This window comes from Epargyreus clarus, unplaced genomic scaffold, assembly GCF_041222505.1.
Source record: "Epargyreus clarus isolate Ecla_fem2 unplaced genomic scaffold, WU_Ecla_fem_2.2 ptg000032l, whole genome shotgun sequence".
NCBI classification, from domain to species: Eukaryota; Metazoa; Arthropoda; class Insecta; order Lepidoptera; family Hesperiidae; genus Epargyreus; species Epargyreus clarus.
In genome coordinates, this window is record NW_027332237.1 from 3806369 (window position 1) to 3830318 (window position 23950).

The following is a 23950-nucleotide window of genomic DNA, read 5'->3' on the forward strand; positions in this document are numbered from 1 at the left end:
ATATTGATTTTTGTTAATGCACTTACATTATCCATTAAAACTAAATTAAGATATTATTATATAGAAATATCACTTAGATTTCGTTGTAAATGACAGTATTATATAAACGAAATTTTATACAATATTTGTTTCTTTATTGAAAGTAATTAGAAAAATTATTTTAATAAAAAACTGTATTTCACTAATTAGTACCTTGAGTTCCACAAACGAAACGTGCAATGCAGAAATTGCAAGGCGCTGTTACGCGCTAAACTTGAAAAAGAACAGAAGAATAAAGATTAAAAGTTAGTTAATAAAGATTAAAAGAAGTTAATGATAATGGATTGGATTATTTTGGATTTAGATTTTTCAAAAGGAATAAATACCTGAAAACCAACCTATACTACTTATACAATATATATATGAAAGTAGTACTTACCAATTTAAGGTAATGTATGTAGAATTCCTTTAAAAATATTTTTCTTTGAGTGCAGCGTGTGTACTCTTATTTACAACAGTTAAGGTAACAAATGTGATTAATAATAATTATTTGATGTGTAATTTTATGAGATTGGCATAATTTTTACCCCAAAGAACTTTCATATATACTGAAACCATTACTTTGAAATCTTAATATACTGTCATAGATTATTATATTTTCATACACCACACATAGATTAGTAAAGATTACTCACTCCTAACAAGAAAATGTACCCAGTTTTGAGAATTGAAATAGTTGCGTAAAAAAGTTTTGCCACGTCTCCGTGCTAAAATGTCCCTAAAATATTTCAAATAATTATTTATTTGTTATGTAAATTACGCAGTATTAGTTATTTATTCGTAAATTTTCTTTAAAAATGTTTTTATTTGTCAAGAATTCCAAAAAAGAACTTACTATTAAGCCGTTTGTGGCTTCATTCAATTTCAAGGCGGCGAAGTATCTTTACTAATCTATGACGCCACAAGACAAGGTAAAAATAACACAAATATCACATTATGGGCCGTAATAGTAAATGTTAGTGGATCCTCAGATCCACCTGGTGCTGCACCATACCGGTCTGACACGTAATAAGTACCAGACTCGATTCCTGACCAGGCCATCATTAATGAAGAGTTTAGATTATTTTTCGGATCTGTCTGTTGCATAGAAGAGAAAAGTTCTGTTGTTGTTCAGGTGTACTGATTTGGGAAACTGTGTCTGTTTTCTAGACATAACCCACGAAATTTTGTAGGAATGTGAGTGTAGAAGAAATCGTTATATATGTTGCGCCATCTCTAAACTTAATTTCTAAAAGTTAATCACACTAAAAATATAGATATGTAGTTAAATGAAAAACGCACAATTTTATCGGTAAAAACTACAAAAAGAAGCGAAATAAAAGAACATAATTTTATTATACTCAAATATATTTATTCAATTTCTTACAAAAAATAGTGACTGGAAATCATTAAATTTACGTTTATACGAGCACAATCATAAACCTTTGGTTATTAGGTAACTAACTACTTAAAACAACTTAACTTCTATCAAGTTATAATATTCGATGTGGGTACAATATCTTAAACAATACAAATTATATTATTCTATTCATAATTGACATTATTAAGAAAAACTAGAAAATACATAGATAGGACGAAAAAAATATAGTTTACAATTTACATACATATAACTGAGTTCATATGTAAGAATTTACTACAGATTGATATTTTATGAAATAAGTTCAATTGTAATAAAATGAATACATAAATAAAAACATATTATAATATAGTATATATTAAATTTTAATTCTACAGAAAACAATACTAATAGCACCAAATACGTAAAATTTACAAGAACAAAAATGATAGCTGTAAAAACAAGAAACTCAAAGTTTTTGTAACATCGCAATAATTTTGCAACTCATTTGGTGGTCAATTTATTACGACACATTATAAACTAATAAATAACTGTGTAAGACACTTTATATACAAACATTGATTATAATATGTACTAAGTAGTGTTTTTATAAAGCAACGTCTTTATACTTCGTGAGGTCATCAGATTCATTTCCTACCGACGTGTGACTGTTCCTTAGGCCATAAAACACGCGATCTCTGGACCCGCTAAAATGGTACGGGTCATGTCTGAGCAGATTGACCCCGTACGCTGCATCCTCTCTTTTATACTCTGGATAGAATCTGGGGTCATAGTCTGGTGGGTACATTCTTGGGTCATACGAATACTGTCTACAGTAAGGATATGCCATTTCGCTCTTGCAGTCCATACGGTCTTCGGGATAGTCGTACGCTTTTGATGGGTACTCATCAGTTGCGAAGGCGCCGACTATTGAATGTCTTCGTTTGTAAGGGTTGTCGTAAGGTCCGGATCTTGGTCCTACCCAAGTACCGAAGTTTTGGGGAGCGGCGTAGGACTTAGGGTAGCCCCGCAAGCTAGCGGCGTACTGGCGGTCGGCTAGGTGTTGCCAGTAAGCAGGAGGGGGTTGTGGCAACATCATTGGCGGGTAGCCTAAGCTCATCGATTGTCGAGCTGCGAGATGCCGACGTAAGTCTGGCATGGAACCTGATTTACCTGAAAAAGGACAATATAAAAGTAAGTACACAATTACTAAAAACGTTGCATAATGTTATTATTTGGAAAGTTGATTAATTGGCTCCTTTATCATTGGGTTTCTCTAATTGACTAATGGACTATTTAAAGTTATATCTGGGAGTACGTATTTCTGTACTACTGGGAAGCTTAGAGAATCCTTCAACAGTTGCTTGAATGTGAATTAGTGGTTACTGATACACATCTTAGGGGGTAATTTAACCAGTAATATGTATTATATTATACTTCTTTACATACAAAAGTAGGTACTACTCACCATTGTCGGTGATGAAGCCATCGTTGGTAAACGCACTGGGCGCGTCCGGTACATAGTGGCTGGCGTCGAACTCGCTGCCACTGACCGCTGCGTTGTTCCCGTACCCTGTTTTCCTGGAAGATATAATAGACAAAATATAATAATAAGTATACATGAGTGTTGATATTGTAGATACTCTATATATGTTGTACCTTTATAAATCACATTTTGTAAAATTTGAAATGAGTGTATTTGGCTTCGATGTTTAGCAAAAAGAGATCTCCCGATAGAGAGATCTCTTTTTAGATAGAGAGAGTAGGACTCTCTTTCGCCATGCATCGGGGACGAGTTCGGAGCGTGTATGTATGATACTATAGATATTGAATGTATAATACTATAGATAAAAACAACTTCCAAAGCGTGATTCAAGAATACATGTGCCGCCATCTCTTGACGAATTGCGGCAAGTTACCAGAACTTAATATTATATAATATTGAAGTTGTTACGAGCAGGTGTAGTCATACAATTTGCTATGCCGACGCGACATTTCTATATTCAGAGCGGACTAGCAGTTTTGCACGGACTATACTTGTATAATTGAATAAAAATCTAACCTGGCTTCTCTTAGAGCATATGCTGACTGTACCAGCACCACGCCACACACGATGGCGGGCAGCCGCGCTACATAGCACGCTAGTTCTGCACCGCCGTATACTCCTTGTAGACCCTGTAATATCATAAAATCCTTTGTAAAGTAGTTTGGTTTTAATCTTTTTGGGATAATTTTCTGCTGTATACAGTGGAAAATAAAGATAAAATTAGTTCCGAATGGATAAGTATTTGTTGATTCCATTATTATAGAAAAAAAAAGATTTATAATGACATAACGGATAAGTCAGCAATACATAGTACACCAGTATGTGCAAGACATATTTTTGGGCATTTTTTTTTACTAATAGATCGATAGTAAAATCTGCACTCGTAACAGCGTATTTGATATTAAAAGCTTTCCCATCGTGAGTATGTGCGGTTAACCTAAACCATCCATAGTAATGTCCTATGCTTAGCAATTCCGATTCATTGGGTAGGTACAGTTTTATATTACACACTCACCCAGTGACTTATAGACATGTAGAAGACTAGAGCACATTCTGGTATTAGAACCAGGATAACTGCCATCAACCACGCCAAAAGGTATGTGTTGTTTTTCTGCAAACATAAATAATGTAAATAATTAATAAAATGGAAATTTTAAAATTTTCAACTATGTTTATACGTTTAAACATAAATAAAATTGAATTAATGACGAAATCATTTCGTTGGATGCAAAATACAATATATTAAAAATTATAGAGGAGACGAACACAAACAATAATATGTATTAAATAAAATTAAATACCTACTTATACTAAATCAGATTTGTATATAGTTAGGTACTTTTTCTCTAGGCTAAACTTAAAATCTCTTGCAATAAATTTATAACTACCTGCTTATTAAATAAGAATATTTTGTTACCATAAACGAAATATCACAAATAAAAACTAATCTTTATTTAAATTTAGGATTGACGTGTAACTTTTATAAAAAAAATTGCGTGTTAATTGTCTAACACGGATACGTTTAGATTTCCAGCTAAGATATAAGTATGATTACAAAAACATAATTACGCATACCTCCTACTGAGTTACTAATACAATGTAAACATTAGTGTGTTATGAAATCAATATCTGTAGATAATCTTGATTAGTCGGTGACGACAATAAAATCAACATCTGAGTCGTATTGTGGTTTGACGGATGATATAACTAATGCAACTAAATAAGATAATTCTTAGCAAAACTGAAGTTGGTAATACCTAGATTTCTTCAACATTTTCGACGGTCATGAAACCACCACTTGAACTATTTGTGCCATATACTAATGTAAAGGCGTTATGTTTGCATGCCGAATTATACACGAGTATAATTCTGCATTCTGTCTTCTGTCGTCAGATCTTCGTACGCAGGTCTTGTTAAATTACCGATCGATTACGCGGCCGTTCACTTAACATTTTTATAAGAAAAATAAACCGTTTTTAACGTTAACGTTATGATAACGCAAATAAATGGCGCCCAGGCGAAACACACTGCTAAAATTGTCATAGTTCGGGTTAAATTCTCGACCAGACAGATCTATCAGAATTTTTATTTTAACTCTACCTAGGACCTATATGTTAGTGTCACCAAAGAAAAATAAAGAATATAAGTCTATTAGTATAGAAAGTAGTATGTACTTACAGAGATGAGCCCATGGACCAACGTGACCGTGGCAGCGATGATCACGCAGTAGCAGATCATGAGCAGCGCGGAGGCGACCGGCAGCCCGCTCTGAGACTCAACCACCCACACGATCTCGTATATCAGAGCTATTGCGTACGCCACCTGGAATGAGAATAATGATCCTTTAATACCAATTAACAAAGTAAATCACTTTCGAAACAATATCTCATTAATAAAATTCTAACACTGACTGGCAGGAAATCCATTTCTTAAGTTTCATAAGCCAGAAAAAAATGTACGGTGCAGTAGCGATCGATGACGATAGATAAAGGCCTTTTATTAATATCTATCTAATCTATCTAATTATGCCTACAAGAAATTGTCAATTTTCCATCTCTAGTAGACAAAAATCAAATACTTACTCATCTTGATTATTATTAACACGCGTAAGACAACAAGGTATTGCGAATCAATCATAAAAGTTCCATTTCTTGTAAGTCAAACATTTTTTCACAATTGTAGATTAAGTACTAATGTTTATTAGTGGCATGGATATTATTGTCCTGCTTGCTACTACGCCACGGCCCAAATACTCGTAACAACAGACCACAACATCAAATATTGCTCATGGTTGTTTGTGTCCTCTACACATTTATAGCGCGGGCTTATCTACTTATTCTTAAAATGCGCCCAAAAATATGTTTAAGTACTTGTAGTAAGCGACACACTGTGAAATGTCTTTTATCTTGCCCTGAATTAGATGAAACAACTTCAGTACTACTTACTGCACTTCTAAACAAATAACAATACCATTTTGTGCCCAAGATCTCTAAGTAACTTGTCATTCTCAGTATTGTTTCGTCGTAGGTACAGAAATCGTTCAACGAGCTTTATTACGCATTCCTAACCGCACAGTTGCGATAACTATCCGGTACTCTCACTTCGTTTCGACATCTCGTGAGATAACTTTGTATGTGGCCTTAGACTTGCCCACTCTACTTAGGCCTTTTCCTTTTCGCAAAACAATAATAATATTAGAAGTGATGGCGTGAACTGTGGTTCTTGTTTCATTGGTTAATGTCTGTTGGTTGAAGTAAAGCATTAGTGTTATTCAATCACGACATTGACTTGAGTGCGACCTATATTCTAATTAACTCTGATAGCAACTGTTTCTAAGTATAGATAAAGGTAGTTTCAGTATTTCGGTCCGGCTAAAATACTAATAATAAATAAAGAGTAAATTCAAAATTTGAACCGGTCGCCAAAGGGAGCAAAGAGCACCACTCTTCAGTATTTATCTATTGTTTTCACCTACACTTATTGTCACTAGCGCACAAGAATCTAAATTATAATTCGGATCAAAACCAGCGACCTTAAATTCATACAGTAGTAATACTAATATTAGTCCACCTGAATTCACCTGATAATAAGTGGTAGTGAACACTCGCCTCGTGCGGTCGCATCATATGTAAATCAATCGGCATCCACACCCTTCCACTTAAAGGCAAAAACTGCTTCATAGGTACTAGAAATAGCTGTGATGGTGGTACTCTTTCGTTCGAAAACAGCTTCATTCACCTTTCAGTTTAACAACAAGTGGCTTACATGCCGGTTTTCCCCGTACATAAAGTAAAATACTATATCGATATAACTACGGGTTGGTGATTAAATAGCTTTATGAAAACAATAATTACCAAAGCATATGCAGCGATGAATCCAGACGCTGCCGTGACGCTGCAGCAAAAGATCCTACTGACTGCAGGCTTCATCCGCAGCCTCGGGCCAGAGCCCGAGTCGACGTCACTCAGTTCATTGCTCGTTGACATCTTGTTAACTTCCTATAGACCACGCATCACCACATATAACACAAATGAAGATGTACTAGACTCCCTTGCAAAGAGTCGAAAATATTCAAAACGTGTGTACTTTCTGTGTTTTCAATCATTTCAGTCGTCGTTGCAGCGCCTTAACTTTCATATTCAGTTTTTGTTTTCGGTTTTCATTCTGGAGGTTTTAATGTTATGTGATGTTGTTTCAAAAACCATTGGGAAAGACTGTCATGGGCCGGAAACGATATCTTCTCAATCCTCTTGAGAAGGCGGTTTCTTTTCTAACGTTTGGCTTGGAATCTTTAAAAGAAAAATAACTTTTTAAATCTTTTGTTATTTACGAGACTTTCAACTTAGTATAGGTACTTCATTTATTATTGTAATCAAAGTTTTGCATAAACTCAGAAGAATTTGGTACCGTAAAAAAACAATAAGTGATTCTGTATCATACACGTATTACCTATTCAGTTTTCATAATCACATTCTTAGAAAACAGTACTATGATATTGTCTCATAATATGACGAAATTTGCTTCAACTATGCGAATGCGATCTACATAATTTCTTTAAATTTTCTATTCTCTGTCAGTTGCATACATACATATAGTTAAACTTGCAAGTAAGCGATAAACACGAGAATGTTACTTGTTTGATAAGAATGATAACAGAATTGAAGCAGGTCGTAGGTTCTATATTCGTAGGTTATATTTAACGTTACAATGTACCTACTACACACATTGCCCTCCAAGTAACAACCTTTCATTAATCAACAATGTTCTAACAACAGTATATCTGCACTTCCTATGCATTTAATGTTTCTTCCGCGTCACACAACGCCATTGACTGCATGGGAACCATTGATTGACGCATGCTCAATCCTGGGAACGGGATTCTATTATACAATTAGACGTTGCTACAATATAACGTTCGTATAAATAGCATAGTTTTTACGGAATTAAAGTAACAGAACGAATTCCAGGTACCTAATATTACTTAAGTCGTCATTGGCGGATAATAGATAGGTACTAATCAACTCCAAACAGGACTAAGTCCGGTCAGAATTGAATTGTAACGCTTCTTGTGTATGTATTTAACACCCTTCAAACCAGAACAAAACACATTGTAAGGTAGAAATAGTTGCGGCGGAGCCGATGCAGTCGGCATGAAGGGGGCTCTACCAGATTTATATTAATTTTGTGCATGATTTGTACTAAAGACTGAAGGATTGCCTCATATGTTAGAATTTAAATAATGCGCTAGATGCTACGCCAGTTTTATTTAGCTTCTCACATCTTTAACAAATAACGCAACATTAAGTAGTAAGTAGGTACTGCAAGTAGGTACCTTATACGTATGACGGCAGTTCTTCAACAAAACTTAAGTAAGTACATATTTAAAGGGAACAAAAACGCTTTCTTCACTACACTACACTACACTAAGTAGAACTATTATGAGGAACTAGGATAACTTTGTCCTGGATGCAACCGATATACAAAAAGGCGAATACACAGTACCACAACAGAATTTTAAATTCATCATTTACATGTCTGTCTGGCCGCTGTTCGATTTCGCGATAGAGCCACACAAAAATAACAAAAGTGAAATCCAATTCAGTTTTTCATTTACTAATCTTCTGCCAAATGAAACCGAGAGGAAACAAAGATTTCTCAATTGCAAATAATTATCTCACGCCAACATAATTAATATGATTGCTTAATCGCAACTACTTTAGAAAATGTTACAAATTAAGCACACGTAGGCCATTGGCATACGTGGGTACTTAAATCTGCTATTATTAATTTAAATTAATCAGTCACTAATGCTACTAACTAACACCTAAACATTGCTCATTTTAGAATTTAAGGTGAGTTATGACGTCATAAAACTCATTGTAGGATGATTGCCTCTTATGTTTAACGAGCTTTTGCCCGCGGCTTCGCTCGCGTTACGAAGTAATATTTTCATCCCCTATTTTATCCCCTTGGGGGTAGAAGTGATCAAAATCCTTTCTTAGCGGATGCCTTCGTCATAACATCTACCTGCATGCCAAATTTCAGTCCGATCTGTCCAGTGGTTTGGGCTGTGCGTTGATAGATCACTATGTCAGTTAGTCACCTTTGAGTTATATATATTTAGATTATTTAGCACTTTATGTTCTGTGTCAAAGGGTACTTGTAATAATGTAAATTCTAAAAATCCTTGATTTGGTTACTCTCTTCAGACTTCAGATCCAGAATTAGTTACCATACCGTAATTAATCGCATTTACTTCTGCCATTATATCTAGAGCACACGTATCTACAGCCAGACATAAAAATAAAGTTTTACATATTCACTTCATATGTATAATAATTATGTTTACCTAGCTATTTAAGTATAATGAAATTTTGTAGTTTATGGTTAAGAGTAAAAGCTACGGGAAGTGCCAGTTAACTGTGAAAGTTGTTAACTTCCTGAACCGCTACTAGGTTCTACGGGCGACAAAGATAAGGGCTTTCTTACATAACAATTAACTTGATAGTTATTATTTATAACTGTACGTTTTCTATGTAATTCTATGTAACGAAAATTGATATAAGTACAATAAGTTAAGAAATGAAGCCCTTGGACTACATTTAAAAAAATATACAATAGAAATAGCAGACAAGCATGCAGTCCATGTTAAGTAGCGACTGCCGGCCATGACTATCTGCAAACAACCTCAAAAAAGATCAGATCACACCTGACTGACCACAGATGCGCCGCTACCACTGAGGACTGTTGGAATGCTTGCCACTGCTGTTAATGCCTATTACACCACCACCACACTTGTTTCTAGTCAGAAATAGGTGTGGCGGTGGTGCCGCCGAAGAGCGTAGGTATACCACAAACACAACAGTTAGAAACTATGCTAGATGTATCATATGGGTTTTACGTTCACTTCAAACCAGAAATACCTACTTATAGGTGTACTCCTTATGGACATACTCATATTAATAGCTAGAAAATAATCCGATAGCCTATCGTGGACCCTTGCGCACTTTGCAACTTACAACACAATATGCACGCGTAATTAATCGCCACTAATAATTATAATACCATCCATCAGTTTTATGACTGTTATAGATTTCAAACCCGATTGTAATTAACGCACCGTTTCTTACGTGTTAAGTAATAATCGTAATTAGCACGTTTTACGGTAAAGTGCTACTCTACTTTGTAATGCTTAGTAAAAATAAGTAGGTACTTTTTAACATTTATAAGCAAGATAAGTGGGTACATATGTCGCTTATAATGTTTTAGAATGTCATACCATTTAGTGATTTTAGACACGGAAGTTCTAAAACACAGCCATAAATACTTGAAGTGTACTTCCTACACATTTTGGGCGGGTAATGCAGTTTATAGAATATGTATTGTTTAGAAAACGCGTCACTGATATTTAATCTTTTCTTGTAGGTTTTTTTGCGTTTCTTGTGACTATATGTTATAACATAATCCATAATTACATGAAGATTTGTATTGTATCAGTTAAAAAATACAATTTATTTGTAATAAACAAAAAAATATTTATTTGCATTGTACCAAACCTAATAGGTAATAGTTGTGATGACATAGGTTACTATAATCTTTGGTGACAACTTTAAACTCGTCGAGAAACGGCTCCACACAAAATTCTGAATCACGGTATCGACCTTTTTTCAACAACTTGGATATTTACAAGTTTAGTCTGGTGGGAAATCGCTCTTTGCCAAATAGTTATCTTAATTTACTTTGAAGTTTCATTACTCTGCGCGGTTTTTTGTCATTGCGGATACAGCTGGACACGCAAAGATTTTACTGCGAGTGACAAGAACTAATTAATTTCTTTCTGGTTTCTTGGTTTCTACGTAAAATTGACAGATTAACTGACAAATTGGTGCTTGCGAGCGTAGCCACGCGGGAATGCTCAACAAGTCCTCTGACAATAGGCTAGCTAGCCGACACATTTGCTATTTCCCTCAATTCTGGTCACGTGTGAAGTTCCTTAGCACGGTTTCAATGAACCTTTCAAGCATTAGATTCTATCCACGTCCTCGGCCATAATATTGTGCTGCGGAAGTCGTGGTAACTGTAAAATCATCGTTTTAGTAAACTGGACTCAATTGTCTTCGTATTTAGGTTAGAAAGCGTAAGCCTAGAACCGAACGACCTAAAACGTGGTGGGCTGAAATTTCACTGTCACGTGCGATATCAACAGACAGACAGATGTGGAGTTATCTTAACTATATTATATATTCTTTGTTTATGAGTAATAATATTGTCTCCTATATAACTGAGCATCTTCGTAAAAAAATTCTTACAACATTTTTATTGTTAGATTATAGGAGTAGGTACTTAAGTTATTCAAGTACTTCGGAAATGAGACAAATACCTATCTACTTGTTTCATTTACCATGCACATTTAATATGCACTTTTCGAATAATATAATACAGTGTCAAAATTTTGCATAAAATACTATAAATTTTGGGGCCATAAATAAATGATTAATTTTATAACCGACCCACAAGGGGCTGTACAACAGTACTCTGTACAGTAAAATAAAAACATCAAATATATAAATGTTTAAAATATGTGTAAATTTAAATAGAATATCGTAGTCGCGTAAACACAGAGTTGTAACGTAAAACAATATTTTGTAGCTACCACGTGCGTGGAAAGCATCTTACGCAGCTCATAGAGCGTACGACGCATAACATCCTTCCGTGTTGCGATTTAATTGCCATCGAATACCAATGATAGCAGTGATATGCGATAGAAAGGCCATTTGATGATAATAAGGCTATATCTATAAGACACCGTTTACGATTGCAGACTTCTAAACTGCGAGACATGGGCTGCGTCAAAGGTCAATTAAATTATTTACTGTATTTCTATTCTTGTAATTTCTCATTTCTTTTATATTTGTTTTCTTGATATAGAAAAACATTTTTTATTACTTATTGTAGAGTTTTATGTCTTTTAGGTATAACATGTATGATATGAAACGGCATAATGATGATGATCATAGAAAATACTTAATATTATAATATCCGATCTTAAAAATGGTATTTCTAGTAAATAGCCATTCTGTGGCAAAACGTGTAGTAACAGCTGTAATACGGCCAATTAACCGGTTCAGCTGAATGTGGGTAATTCTTTGGAAACCGTTGCGCTCGGCTTATGATTTCTTTTGTTTTAAATTTTCTAGTAAGTGCGAAAATATTTATATTAGCATCTTCTACATACGAGATGTTAGCCAAAAACGTGGGTATAATCTTAGATGGTAGAAAATTTTAAGACCGTTACTCTTAGCGTCATCGTAAAATTAGGAATATATGGATACTCAGGTACTTATGTCTTTTATGACTGTTTTAATTAGGTAAGGAGCCATACGAACCAGAACTCTTAGAGTAGAGTCATCAACAACCCATTATTGTCCCACTGCTGGGCACGGGTCTCCTCTCATAAAAAGAAGGATTAGGCCATAGTCCTCCGCGCTGGCCAAGTGCGTTGCATTGCATGAAGTGCATTGGTGGACTTCACATACCTTTGAGATTTTATTTTTTTATAAATCTCTCAGGTATGCAGATGTTCTCACGATGTTTTCCTTCGCCGTTTAGCAAGTGATAATTAATATCTAACACGTAAATAACAATTTAAAAAAATCATAGGCATGCCTGAGATTTGAACCTCCGACCCCACGATCGAGAGGCTGAGTTTCTTAACCACTAGGCTACTAGAGTAGAGTAAAGATTGAATAACATTAAATTACGTGAAGTTAGCACAAGATTTGTTTTTTCCACCACATTCCTGCTATTAGTGACCCTCCAGAATCCTAGAAGATGTCAATCCAACCTGGACCACTAGACTTGCTACCAGATCGATATAAACTTGAATTAAAATACCTATACCTACCTTACCTTTCAAAGGTATTTAAGGTAAAGAATAAGATGAATCACTCAGCTAACATTGACATTTACTCATGCCTTATTATTCGTTTCCTTAATTAATATTTTTATACCTGTATGAATGGCAAGTACCTCAATTAAAGAATTCAAATGTTCCTTGAACCTAGAATTTGGGCTACAATTTTGTTTCTTTTTTACATCGAATAAGATTTCTTACTTAGTAACTTTGAGACTGACTAAGTAATGCCCGATGTTAAGTAATGATCCGTCTTAACCAAGTTTTACTTAACACAGTCCGAATTTACACAATCTATGAAGGCAAAAATTTGCAATTTTAAATCTTTGGTATATACCTAAGTGTTATTTAGAATTGATATTATTATTACGAACTGGCGTTAAATAGCTAACTGAATATTGTTATATTCAAAGTTACCGAGACTTTAAAGAGACGTAGGACATAATCAGATTCAGTAAAAGCCGAGGTCGGTGACCGAGATAAGGACTTTCCCTGTTTTCATGACGAGGCCGACGCAGATCGATCCGTTGTTTAAAGTGTGTACCAACTGGTAGTACGTGACGCTGTGTAAATTGTATCCTCATCTCTATATATAAAAATTCTGCTACTGTATGTTTGTGTTTGCAAAATATTAAAAATTGCTGATATTTTTTTTTACACAACATTGCATTTCTTTATGAGAGTGTTTTTATATATTTACTTTTTATCCCGAAATACAATCGGGAATGGAAAACTGTAAATGTTTCGTAAGGTTTAAATAAAAAAGAAATTATTCTGAGCCACAGCGAAATGTAATCAGAAAAGTACTCACGAAAAATAACTGGTCTATTACATTTAATTTAATTAAACCCAAACATAGCAAAATATAGCAATCAACGTTTTAATTAGTAGATAATAACTGGTGAAACACACGTCCGGTCTCCACTTTATTAGAACAATTAACAACTTTGATTACTTATATTAAAGCCAGTTAAATATAACACTTAGAAATGACTGAAAGTGCAATTTTATATGGCTTGCAGACATACACAAATACTATGATAATGACCGGCTAAATGTAAATTAATTTACACCAAACACAACAATTTTTATATCTGCATTTGAATGTATTTGAATAAATGTTTAAAACAACAACATTGTGTAATAATCGATCAGTTTTTATACTGTTTACGCAATTAGACATTTGCATATTCATATGAGAAAACTATACGCATTAAAAACTTCGCAAACAATGTCGTTTTAAAACCTTATCCCGAGTTTCACACGAGAGTTAACAACCTCATAAAGCCTGCAGGTTGTGTACTTTTTGTGTTTTTACGCTCCACTTCGCTGAGGGTGTAGGTGGGTACTGATAACATCAGACTGAACCAAAAAGTACATGTACGGAGATAAGCCTGTGGGTAAAAATATCTTTTAAAACTAACTTGGTTAGTAAATATAGCTGTGGAACTATTAGAAGCAAACCACTAGAATTTAAGTACGGAAATATTTAATTTACGTTAGTATTATGTTATTTCTGCTATAAATAAAACAAATCACTTTGTTTAAATTTATGATTTCGTTTTTATCATGTATTATAACCGTAACTATATATTGTGTTTCATTTATTAAACAAACACTAAGTACTTAACTTGAAAATCTGAAGCAAGTAAATAGGGATTATGCTGGATGGGATAACTCAATTGATGTAAAAAAAAAGTTTTACATACTCGTATTTAGTAAAATATTATAGCCAGTATTAGCACAGTATAAGGATATATCCTTATACTGTGGTATTAGTAAGAAAAAATGGACTTTTGTTATTCTGTCTGCGTTATAGCTACGTAGGTAAAGATAGGTTCATACGTACCTAAGTAGTAAACTACACCCACACATGAAGCTTCGAAGAATTTCGCGACCGATCGTATTGATTGTAAAGTTATTCATAAAAAAGAAAAACTTACTACTTATACCCACGAGATTCTGTTCAGCTGACTCATAGTTATTTCCATTTCAATACGACATCGTAAATTGCTACAACTGTGAATGGATTTAGTAGATAGTATTTTATATGAGAATGTGTAATTATGTGCATTTCAAGGTAAGTAACCTAGTCTAGCGTTTAAATCAATATTGTATACCTATTTCTGCCTCAGCGTGGAGGTATGATATGTTGGTTTGAAGGGTGTGGTAACTAGTTGACTTATTACACTTGTATAAAATGTTCCAATTTAGTTTTCGGTTTACTAATGTAATCTACTTCAAATGATACCGTTATGGTCCTATTAAGGATATCGAAAAAGGTAGGTGTATTTTGGTAGGTGAGTAGGTACAGACACTCAATTATGCAATTATGGCATTTATAGCCGTTTTAATGTCAGCACCACAGATATGACTGTGGTCGGCATAGTAAGCAGGTACTTTAATTAAAACAATTAAGATTCGAGTAACGAGGTTCCACCATCACGCCTATTTCAAGGCAGTGATAGCCTAGTGGTTAAGAAACTCGGCCTCTCGATCGAGGGTTCCGAGGTTCAAATCCCAGACGCACCTCTGATTTTTCAAAGTTAAATGCGTATTATAAATTAATTATCACTTGCTAAACGGTGAAGGAAAATATCGTGAGGAAACCTGCATACCTGAGTGATTTATAAAAAAAAATCTCAAAGGCATGTGAAGTCTCCAATACGCACTTGGCCAGCGCGGTGGACTATGGCCTAATCCTTGTCATTATGAGAGGAGACCCGTGCCCAGCAGCGGGACGGTAGGTTGATGATGATGATGCCTATTTCAAACGCGAGCAATTCATGCAATGTGGTGGAAGGGTGTGGATGGTGGCTGACTTGCATATGAGGCAATCATCGTTCCCTCAGGAGTGGTAACGCCGTAATCAGCTTCAGGTAGAGCTTCTGTCCTATTTGGACTATTCTGTTCGCTGAAAAACAAAGGTCCTCTTTTTCAAGGATTTTGTTTAACTTAACTATATCACACTATACTCGTCATCCGTACCCCTTTACCCTACACACCTTTACAATACAGTACAGGTTTAGTAGAATAGTTTGAATTCTTGATTTAATAAACAATGTTAGATTCACAAGCAAGGTCAGAGAACGATAGCAAGATCAGTGTGAGATAGCTTTATGTAATGTACAACTGTTTCATAATGTGATCATATCAGATCTTTGTTACAGAGATGCTGGTAACATCATAGAATACATAATATTACATAACCATTAATATTATTACCATGGGCATAGCTATAGCTTTGTTAATAGGTCCAAGAAACTTGCGGAAACTTTTGCAGTTATTTTTAATGTTGCTTTTCTCACCTATGCTACAAGATTTCCCTCTTATCTTGATAAAAAGTGAGGAATAAATTGTGTCCAAAAATTTTCAGCGAAGACAAATAAAGTGTACTTAATGACAACGGCCACAGCAGACATTTTACTTTTAGCATCAGGGATTGGCATTTTGGCGATTTCATTGTTCCTGGATCACGCTTTCAGAGAATGCATTAATGCTGCATCGCGCATTATTTTTGGACGGTTAAACAGATGCATCGCGTAGAATTTAACTAAGTCGTCTTTTGCCGATGTTAATTATAGCATGTCTGCTGAAGCCTTTAGACCTGCCTTTTACTTAATACATCGTGTTGTGTAAAACATAACAAGTAAATATACTAATATAAAATTTTAGGGTATACAAATAAATCATTATCAAAACCTCTTTTAATCGCTACTAAATTTCTCACATTCCGGATACCACATCAATATTATTTTTTTGTGTAACTGATCATATACATGACATCGCAACTTACAAAGACAACCAATATGGTGAGTCATCAAGCCATTAAAATTATAATGAAGTATTAATAGCATCGGCAAGAGGTCTGTAATCACTCTGTAATCAACTGTTGGAGGTTTAGCAGATTGTTAAAAAATATGTAAGTATAAGTCTGTCGATTTGTAATTTGTATTTTTATGTAAGTACTGCGAAACTACTGTTCTTTGTTTTAGATTTTCAATAGATGGAAGTGAATTTAAGTAGTCCTTATTTAATACCTTGGTCTAATAGATATTTTTAAGATAACTTTTTGGTTGATAATTATTCATTCATGTTTGATTTTAAAACACATTTTTATATAAATCCGATTATAAAAAATGTCCATCTGTTTGTATGAGATACGGATTGGACCTTGGACAAGGATAAACCTGATTGGATGCGATTTTACCACGACTTGACACTTTTTATGACGCAGTATTGTTTACAGCATAGGTCTACTCTAAACTGAGATTCTTATCTTACTAAATTAGTACCTATCTATTTACCCAATGTAAACATACATTAGCAGTGCCGAGTATCTAAATGGACAATCCATGTACAAAAGCCTAAGCCGAACAAATTCACGGCTGTTATTCTGAAAAAAACTCAGTAGGTACTTGGAAACAAGAAAACGCACTAGCCGGCCTGGATTAACGTAACACATTACCCTCGTTCCGAAGGTTTACTCAATCGCGAACACCGCGTGCACCAGATTCCGTGACACAAAGTAAGTACACAGCGTTACATTGAAAATGCCTTTGACGTAACTGTTGTAACGTTAATTTGGGATTTCAATTCTAATTATAACACGATAGTGAATAGAGACAACGTTGAAGATTTTTTTAGTATGTGGTCTACTCGATGGTAAGATACAGTCCTGTCTAAAGTCGGACACCGATGTGATGCTACCATTCAAGACTAAATTGGAAGGCCTCGTAACGAAAACATCCTTACCACATTCTCCAAACAAGAACTTAATAAGAATGTTTGGTATGTTAGTAGGTGAAGGCAGACGTAGATGAGGTGATACTGTCTCCGTAGTCGAACTACGAGGATTACCATCATTAGCATGATGGAAAACAGTTGATCACTTCGCACCAATTTAGCTTCTTAAGTGGAATCTTAAGTAGGTATTTATTCTATCGGTAGTTAGGATACGTGGTAGAGAAGTAAAACATAGTCACGACATAACTTTGTGTGCCAGGGTCTTCCAAGTATTGCAATACGCCAATCTCTCGAAAAATGATAGCTGGATTTTAAAAATATACTAATATTTAACATAATTACTTATATGTTATACTTAGATACTCATAAAACAACGCACTACAACAGTTTTATAAAAAACTAAGTATACACAGTACCTAAATAAAATTCCTCTGATTTTTTACCGTAATTAGCTGCTTTATTTAGAGACAGAATTCCATCACAAATTTGCACATAATCGTTGCACGGTGCGCGTTAGCATTAGAATATTGCCGCGCATTCCAATTAGAATAAGTCATGAAGTATCGCCACAGTATAAGGTTCTATAATTTGTGCCGTGGTATCGCGCTCCTGTCTGTTTAAAGCATTCTAATACATATTGTGCCATAAAAGGACTTGTGTATAAGTAGTAAAGAAACAATGTTTACATTTCTGTCCGATGTTTAAACATTTTTAAAGTTAGGAAAAAAGGCCTTTGAAAACTGAACATTGTATGTGAATTTCTGATACGCACATAGAACTTCCATCCTAGAACCTAGAACTTCCAAGTTTCCAACGATATATAACGAAGTAGCCTATCAAACAACAATGTTAAGCGCTGCTGTGTTCTGTATTGAAGGGTGTCGTAAGGGTGACATAATTATTTGAGGTTTCAAACTTAGTTCTTATCCTACCCACCATCAACCAAGTGAAACTTTTCTGAGGTTATTTAGATGTCCATGGGAGGTAATGGGCACTTAGATACGAGAACTATCAGGTGGTCTGCGTGCTCTTTTACTACTATTTTATAAAAAGTACCATAGTAATGTTTGTATCATCAATTACTGTCGTATACAACAACTAGAATGTTAGTAAATCGAGTAGCGGACTCATAATTCTTAAACTGCGCAGTCCCGTACACCAATACAAGTAATGTTATATCATTCATCACTCATCGTATGACGACGTAGACATCAATGTGATGTGTGACATACAAACATAGTTATTCTAACACGAATATCACGATGCTCTGCATGTTTGCACCCCACGCAAGATTATTGAATGCATGTTTGTCTGCATGTTTTAGGGGTAAAAACTGTCGTGGAGAAACTGGCCAAGGTCAATTCAAAAAATAAGTTTACCCAGAAAACCTACATTTTAGGAATAGATTTTCCTCTTATGATATGTAAGTAATAAAAACGAAACAGTTACTATAACTTTACGGAAAATGACGAGAGATTTATTAAACTGCTTTATAAATGTAGAGCTCACAGAAGAATCTAAGTTTTATTACTCATACTTAACTCATGGAAATACCTACTTAGATAAGAGATAATGTTTAATTGTCGATAAAAGTTCTGCTTTTTCAGTATTTGTATTATGTCTGCTCACGCAAATGTAACAAAAAATGAAATTTTCATGTTAAGGAAAAAATTTATTAATTCGACAAATGTTGAAAATCAAAATGAAGGACGACTCACGCACGAAAGCTTATATTAAGATATACAGAAGCTCTATTCGATGTTGGACTGATGATGACCTACATGAATGACCATGATGGTCTACATGAATGACCATTTAATAGTGGAGATCCTTTTTGCTGTCAACATTACAAGGAAAACTCATTCTTATTATTCGTATTTTAGATCGCATTTTCAAGAATCAACAATTAAGACAAAGTCATAGAAGTAATATGAAGAAATAAAAGGAATAGGAATAGGTCGTTGAAACACATTTAACACGACAAAAAATCCTTACATAAAAAGGTTTGTCCGTCAAAGTTAAAAACAATGGAAGGTAAGTGACCTAATAGACCATCCGCTAGTGATCAGCTACATTCTGACTTGAACAATACGTTGCCACATGTTTTGTGCAGGAAAATATGTACTACGATTGTAGAATAAATTACTATGGTTATTAGAAATAGAATAAATTACAATTTTATGATAATTACTAGAAATAATTGATTTAGGAATGGTCAATGTCCAATTTTTCTCTATGATATCTAAGCGGTACCTACGTAATAGTAAAATTTAAAGATACACAGTTAAAATACAGTATTGAATACCATATAAGTTAACTGTGCAAAATGCCTTAAAGGAAATCATTTTCTGCCATCAAGAATTGATCGCCAAAATGTGTTTTCAATATTTTCTGTAAGTGTAGGTAATGGGGGTCACAACCCCCACATCACAATAGGATCTACCTTATAATAATATGCACCCTTGGGGTAATTAAACTTGGTGTAAATCACGAGTATAGTCTAGAATTAAAACTCCGACATTCATACATAGGGTTTGAGTATTGATAATAGCAGCTTGTGTCAGTAACTTGATGTTTGTTGAACTGCATTGTGTAAAGATTCGGTAATACCTAATAGAACATGAATTACATGTAATAATTTACGTAAAAGTACATTTGTACATAATAATTAGTGTTAAACGCTGTATTTTAATGAAACTATTCAATTCAAATACCAATTTCTTATAAAATTTACTAAAAAATCTATAATTATCGTAATTAACAATGATTTATTGAAAAAAAATACCTAAAATTTAATTTTCAGTTATCATTGCGCTCGTTGAAGTCTTTTATATGAAAATGTACGAGAACAAAAAAACTTGGAAAGATCCCAAGTAGATTGACTAAACAACAGGTAAAATCCAAGATTTATTTTTAAAAGGACCTAAGCAAAGGTATTCCAAGAATAAAAACGTAAGGTCAAATTCCGTGATTGGGTTTCATTAACTTCTTGCTTCACACCGGTATCCCAACAAAAAACATTTTGCAAGAACATCGGAATAGTTTATATTTGCCAGAGTTACTACACCCACAAACGATCAAGAAAAACATTCACAAACCTTCGGCTGCAAGTAGTTTAAATTCCTGTAAATAGTAAAATACTAATTGTCACACACGGAACAATAGAACCAAATATGTCGCTTAAACTTTGTCACTGTTTATTAAAAAAAACACCTAAGCAAACAGCTGTTTCTGAACGCAAACAAAACTTTTGAAATAAGAACGCGCGCGCTTGCGCGGGCTCTCGACGCGATACTGGCTTGTGATTGGTTCTCGTAATCAAAGCGCGGGAATGCGCATGTCAATATGACGTTTTGAAACAGGTTCTCAGCGGCCAGTATGTAAATACAGATATGGCGCAACTTTAAAATTATAATTTAGGTGTTGCGATCTAAACTGAATTTCCTATGATTTAATTGGAGCGTCTAATGCAATTAATGTTTGCAGGTTTTGCAATTACAAGTACTACTTTATTATTTTACTAGCTGCTCAATAGCAAGTAAGTTACAGATAACTAATTGTATTGGACTAATTGCATTAGTGCAAAAATACTTAATTAAAAGCAGCGTTAATATACCTACAACTGAATATCGTGATTGAAAATTATTTGCAAAATAATCGCGTGAATGGTTTTAGAATGTCTATATACAAAAGTACTTTTAGAATTAATAGATTTGATATTGAACTATGAAACTGCGTTATGTAGATATTTAATAACGAAACAAAAAGTGTTATGCTCTGTTAATCTGGTATGGAATTTGATTCGTGATTATTAATGCAACAGATGTCGGTATTTACGTTTAAGAAAAAACATATCTACAAATACTTATCGATATAGTAAAGTATGTTGGGTATGTGTAGCTTTCAGTAAGATACTTACAGAAAAAAGAAACTCGGCCTCTAGATCGAGAGGTCCGAGGTTCAAATCCCAGGCACGCACCTCTGATTTTTCGAAATTATGTGCGTATTAGAAATTAATTATCACCTGCTAAAACGGTGAAGGAAAACATCGTGAAGAAACCTGCATACCTGAGATATTTATAAAAAAAATAATCTCAAAGGTATGTGAAGTCTACCAATACGCACTTGGCCAACGTGGTGAACTAAGGCCTAATCGTTCTCATTCTGAGAGGAGACGCGTGCCCAGCAGTGAGACAGTAATGGGTTGATGATGACTTACAGAACGTGTACCTATCAATTAACAATTTGCCCTTCTAGCATATTGTTGATTTATTACTTGTGGCCGATATCAGGTAAAAAACTAATCATATTTCGGGCTCCTTACAAAGTTGCATGTGTAGTAATTACCACTTACCAATAGATGGACTGAAGTCGTTTGTTGCTTCAGTTTCATAAAAAAGGTGTTTGTAAGTCTATGTCCCCAGGTACCTGCTTATGTACTTATACAACAGGCTTTGGAAGTCGGTCACATATAGGTATAAATCTTTCTTTTATTCGATTAATATTTTATTAAACTTGTTTCCTAAATTGGGTAATAACCAGTGACTAATTCAGAAGTTTTCCCGTTACTAGAATGTGTTTTCAAACGTTCCAAACTAAAATGGGTCCTCACAATACGATTGTATGAACAACTGTTTAATATTCAAATCGGTGAGTCATGAGCTGTCTGTGTCGCTCGTTTGTCTCGGCAATGCTTTCGAGAAATACTGGGGGACCCAGTTTTCTTATATTTATGACATGCTGCTAATCATGGGTATTTGAACTAAGGGATGACTAGACCGTAAACCACTACCTAAACGTAAACCACTACGGGGGCATAGGTTCCTTCAAAGTATTGAGTATTAAGATGAGTATTTCGAGAAACTATTTGAACTGAAGCCTACGTCGTCCTTCTTCCATCGCAGCATTTGCCAAAGGATGAAGTTTCATCCTCACCAACTGGATTCGTGGTGGTCCTCAACGGTTCGGTATGCATGGTTGATTTGCCACGAACGATCGTGCACGATCTGGAATGATTTTCCTCCTGAGATATTCCAGGTGCACTATGACATGGAGCTATTCAAAAAAACCTGTGATTAAATCATTTAAACTCTTCATACATACGTAAGTTAGACAAAGATTAACGTCCATAATGTCACGGTAACTATGAGGCATAACGTCTTAAAGGTTCTTTCTTATTTAATACGAGTAGAACTAGTAAACGAGAATGCAGTCACTTACATTTGTGTTGCTACCCCTGAGGACTAAACACATCATTGAGCATGTGACTTACCGTTATAAAAAATAATGCAATCGTAACTTAAGTAGGTACTTAAAATATCGTGTCGTGACTACTTACCGCCATGTGGGGTATGTACTCCACTAATGACAATAATATTTAATTATTACAAGTAATTAGTACAGCTATATCATCATCATAGAATCATTGCCACTTTTAATATGTAGAAAAGCATTACTTTCCGGGTTTATTGCTAACATAACTTAGAGAAAGTGTCAGTTGACAGTGTATAGCAATTATAAATCTAATGAAAAGTCATAATTGTTATTTAGTTGAGAGTAAAAATTGAAGTATTTTCTATTTCCGTTTATTGTCTTTTCATTTTTTTAATTCTTAGATTATGATATAAACTATTACCTATGTAGATTCTATCTACATAAATGCTTACTGCATTTTTATTCAAAATTACATCCAGGGGAAAACCGCCGAAGGATTCCACGAACACCGAATCTCTTGTAAGATATGAAACAATTACGTAGTTAGAAATTAATTTTCATTTTAAAAATGATGGATTAAATACTGTTACTGCATCTTTTCGTCTTTTGTAATGCTTAGGATATATACATTATCTAACACATTGCACATATTTTTTAAGCGTATTGCTTCATCCGTATTTGGTGCGAAGGTAATGTTTTCCTACTTCAAGTACAGAGGCTGTGAGTCAGTAGTTTTCCCACGACGAAGAACAATGAGCTGTTTATCTCTTTCCATCCCATGTTAAAAGAACAGGTAAGTGATAGGATTCACAATTGCATTGATGATCGCCCCCAAAGCCTTGAGGTCCCAAAATGGTATGTTTTAAAGAAAACATCCATCACTTCCTTTGTGCTAGAAATGATTTAAGCGTGCGACCCACTTAGCTGTCGACAATGAGGATTAATAGGTACCTACTGTGCTCCAAGGTTTCTGTAATGTCGTATATTACGGATTTATGAAGGCTAATGGACCGCCTAAATGACCTTACAGTATCCTAGTTTGTGCTTTTTAATATTGCTTTGACCGCTTTAGTGGGATTTGAAGGGTTCCGTACCCTTCAAATCACACACCATACACAAATAAATATAATTACACAAGTCTTCCTCCTATTATCAC

At 34.5% G+C, this 23950-nt stretch overlaps 1 protein-coding gene across 1 annotated transcript; it reads right to left on the minus strand.

Annotated features, from left to right (window-relative positions):
- Positions 1–1368: 1368 nt before the first annotated feature.
- On the minus strand, positions 1369–20874 carry Rcd6 (Reduction in Cnn dots 6). The gene is made up of 7 exons (XM_073090293.1): positions 20679–20874; positions 6776–7210; positions 5100–5243; positions 3937–4032; positions 3438–3550; positions 2844–2956; positions 1369–2548 (listed from the first exon to the last, which is right to left on the minus strand). The coding sequence occupies exons 2-7, from the start codon at positions 6905–6907 to the stop codon at positions 1983–1985; spliced, it is 1164 nt and encodes a 387-aa protein (XP_072946394.1). The 5' UTR covers positions 6908–7210; positions 20679–20874; the 3' UTR covers positions 1369–1982.
- Between the last annotated feature and the right edge of the window lie 3076 nt (positions 20875–23950).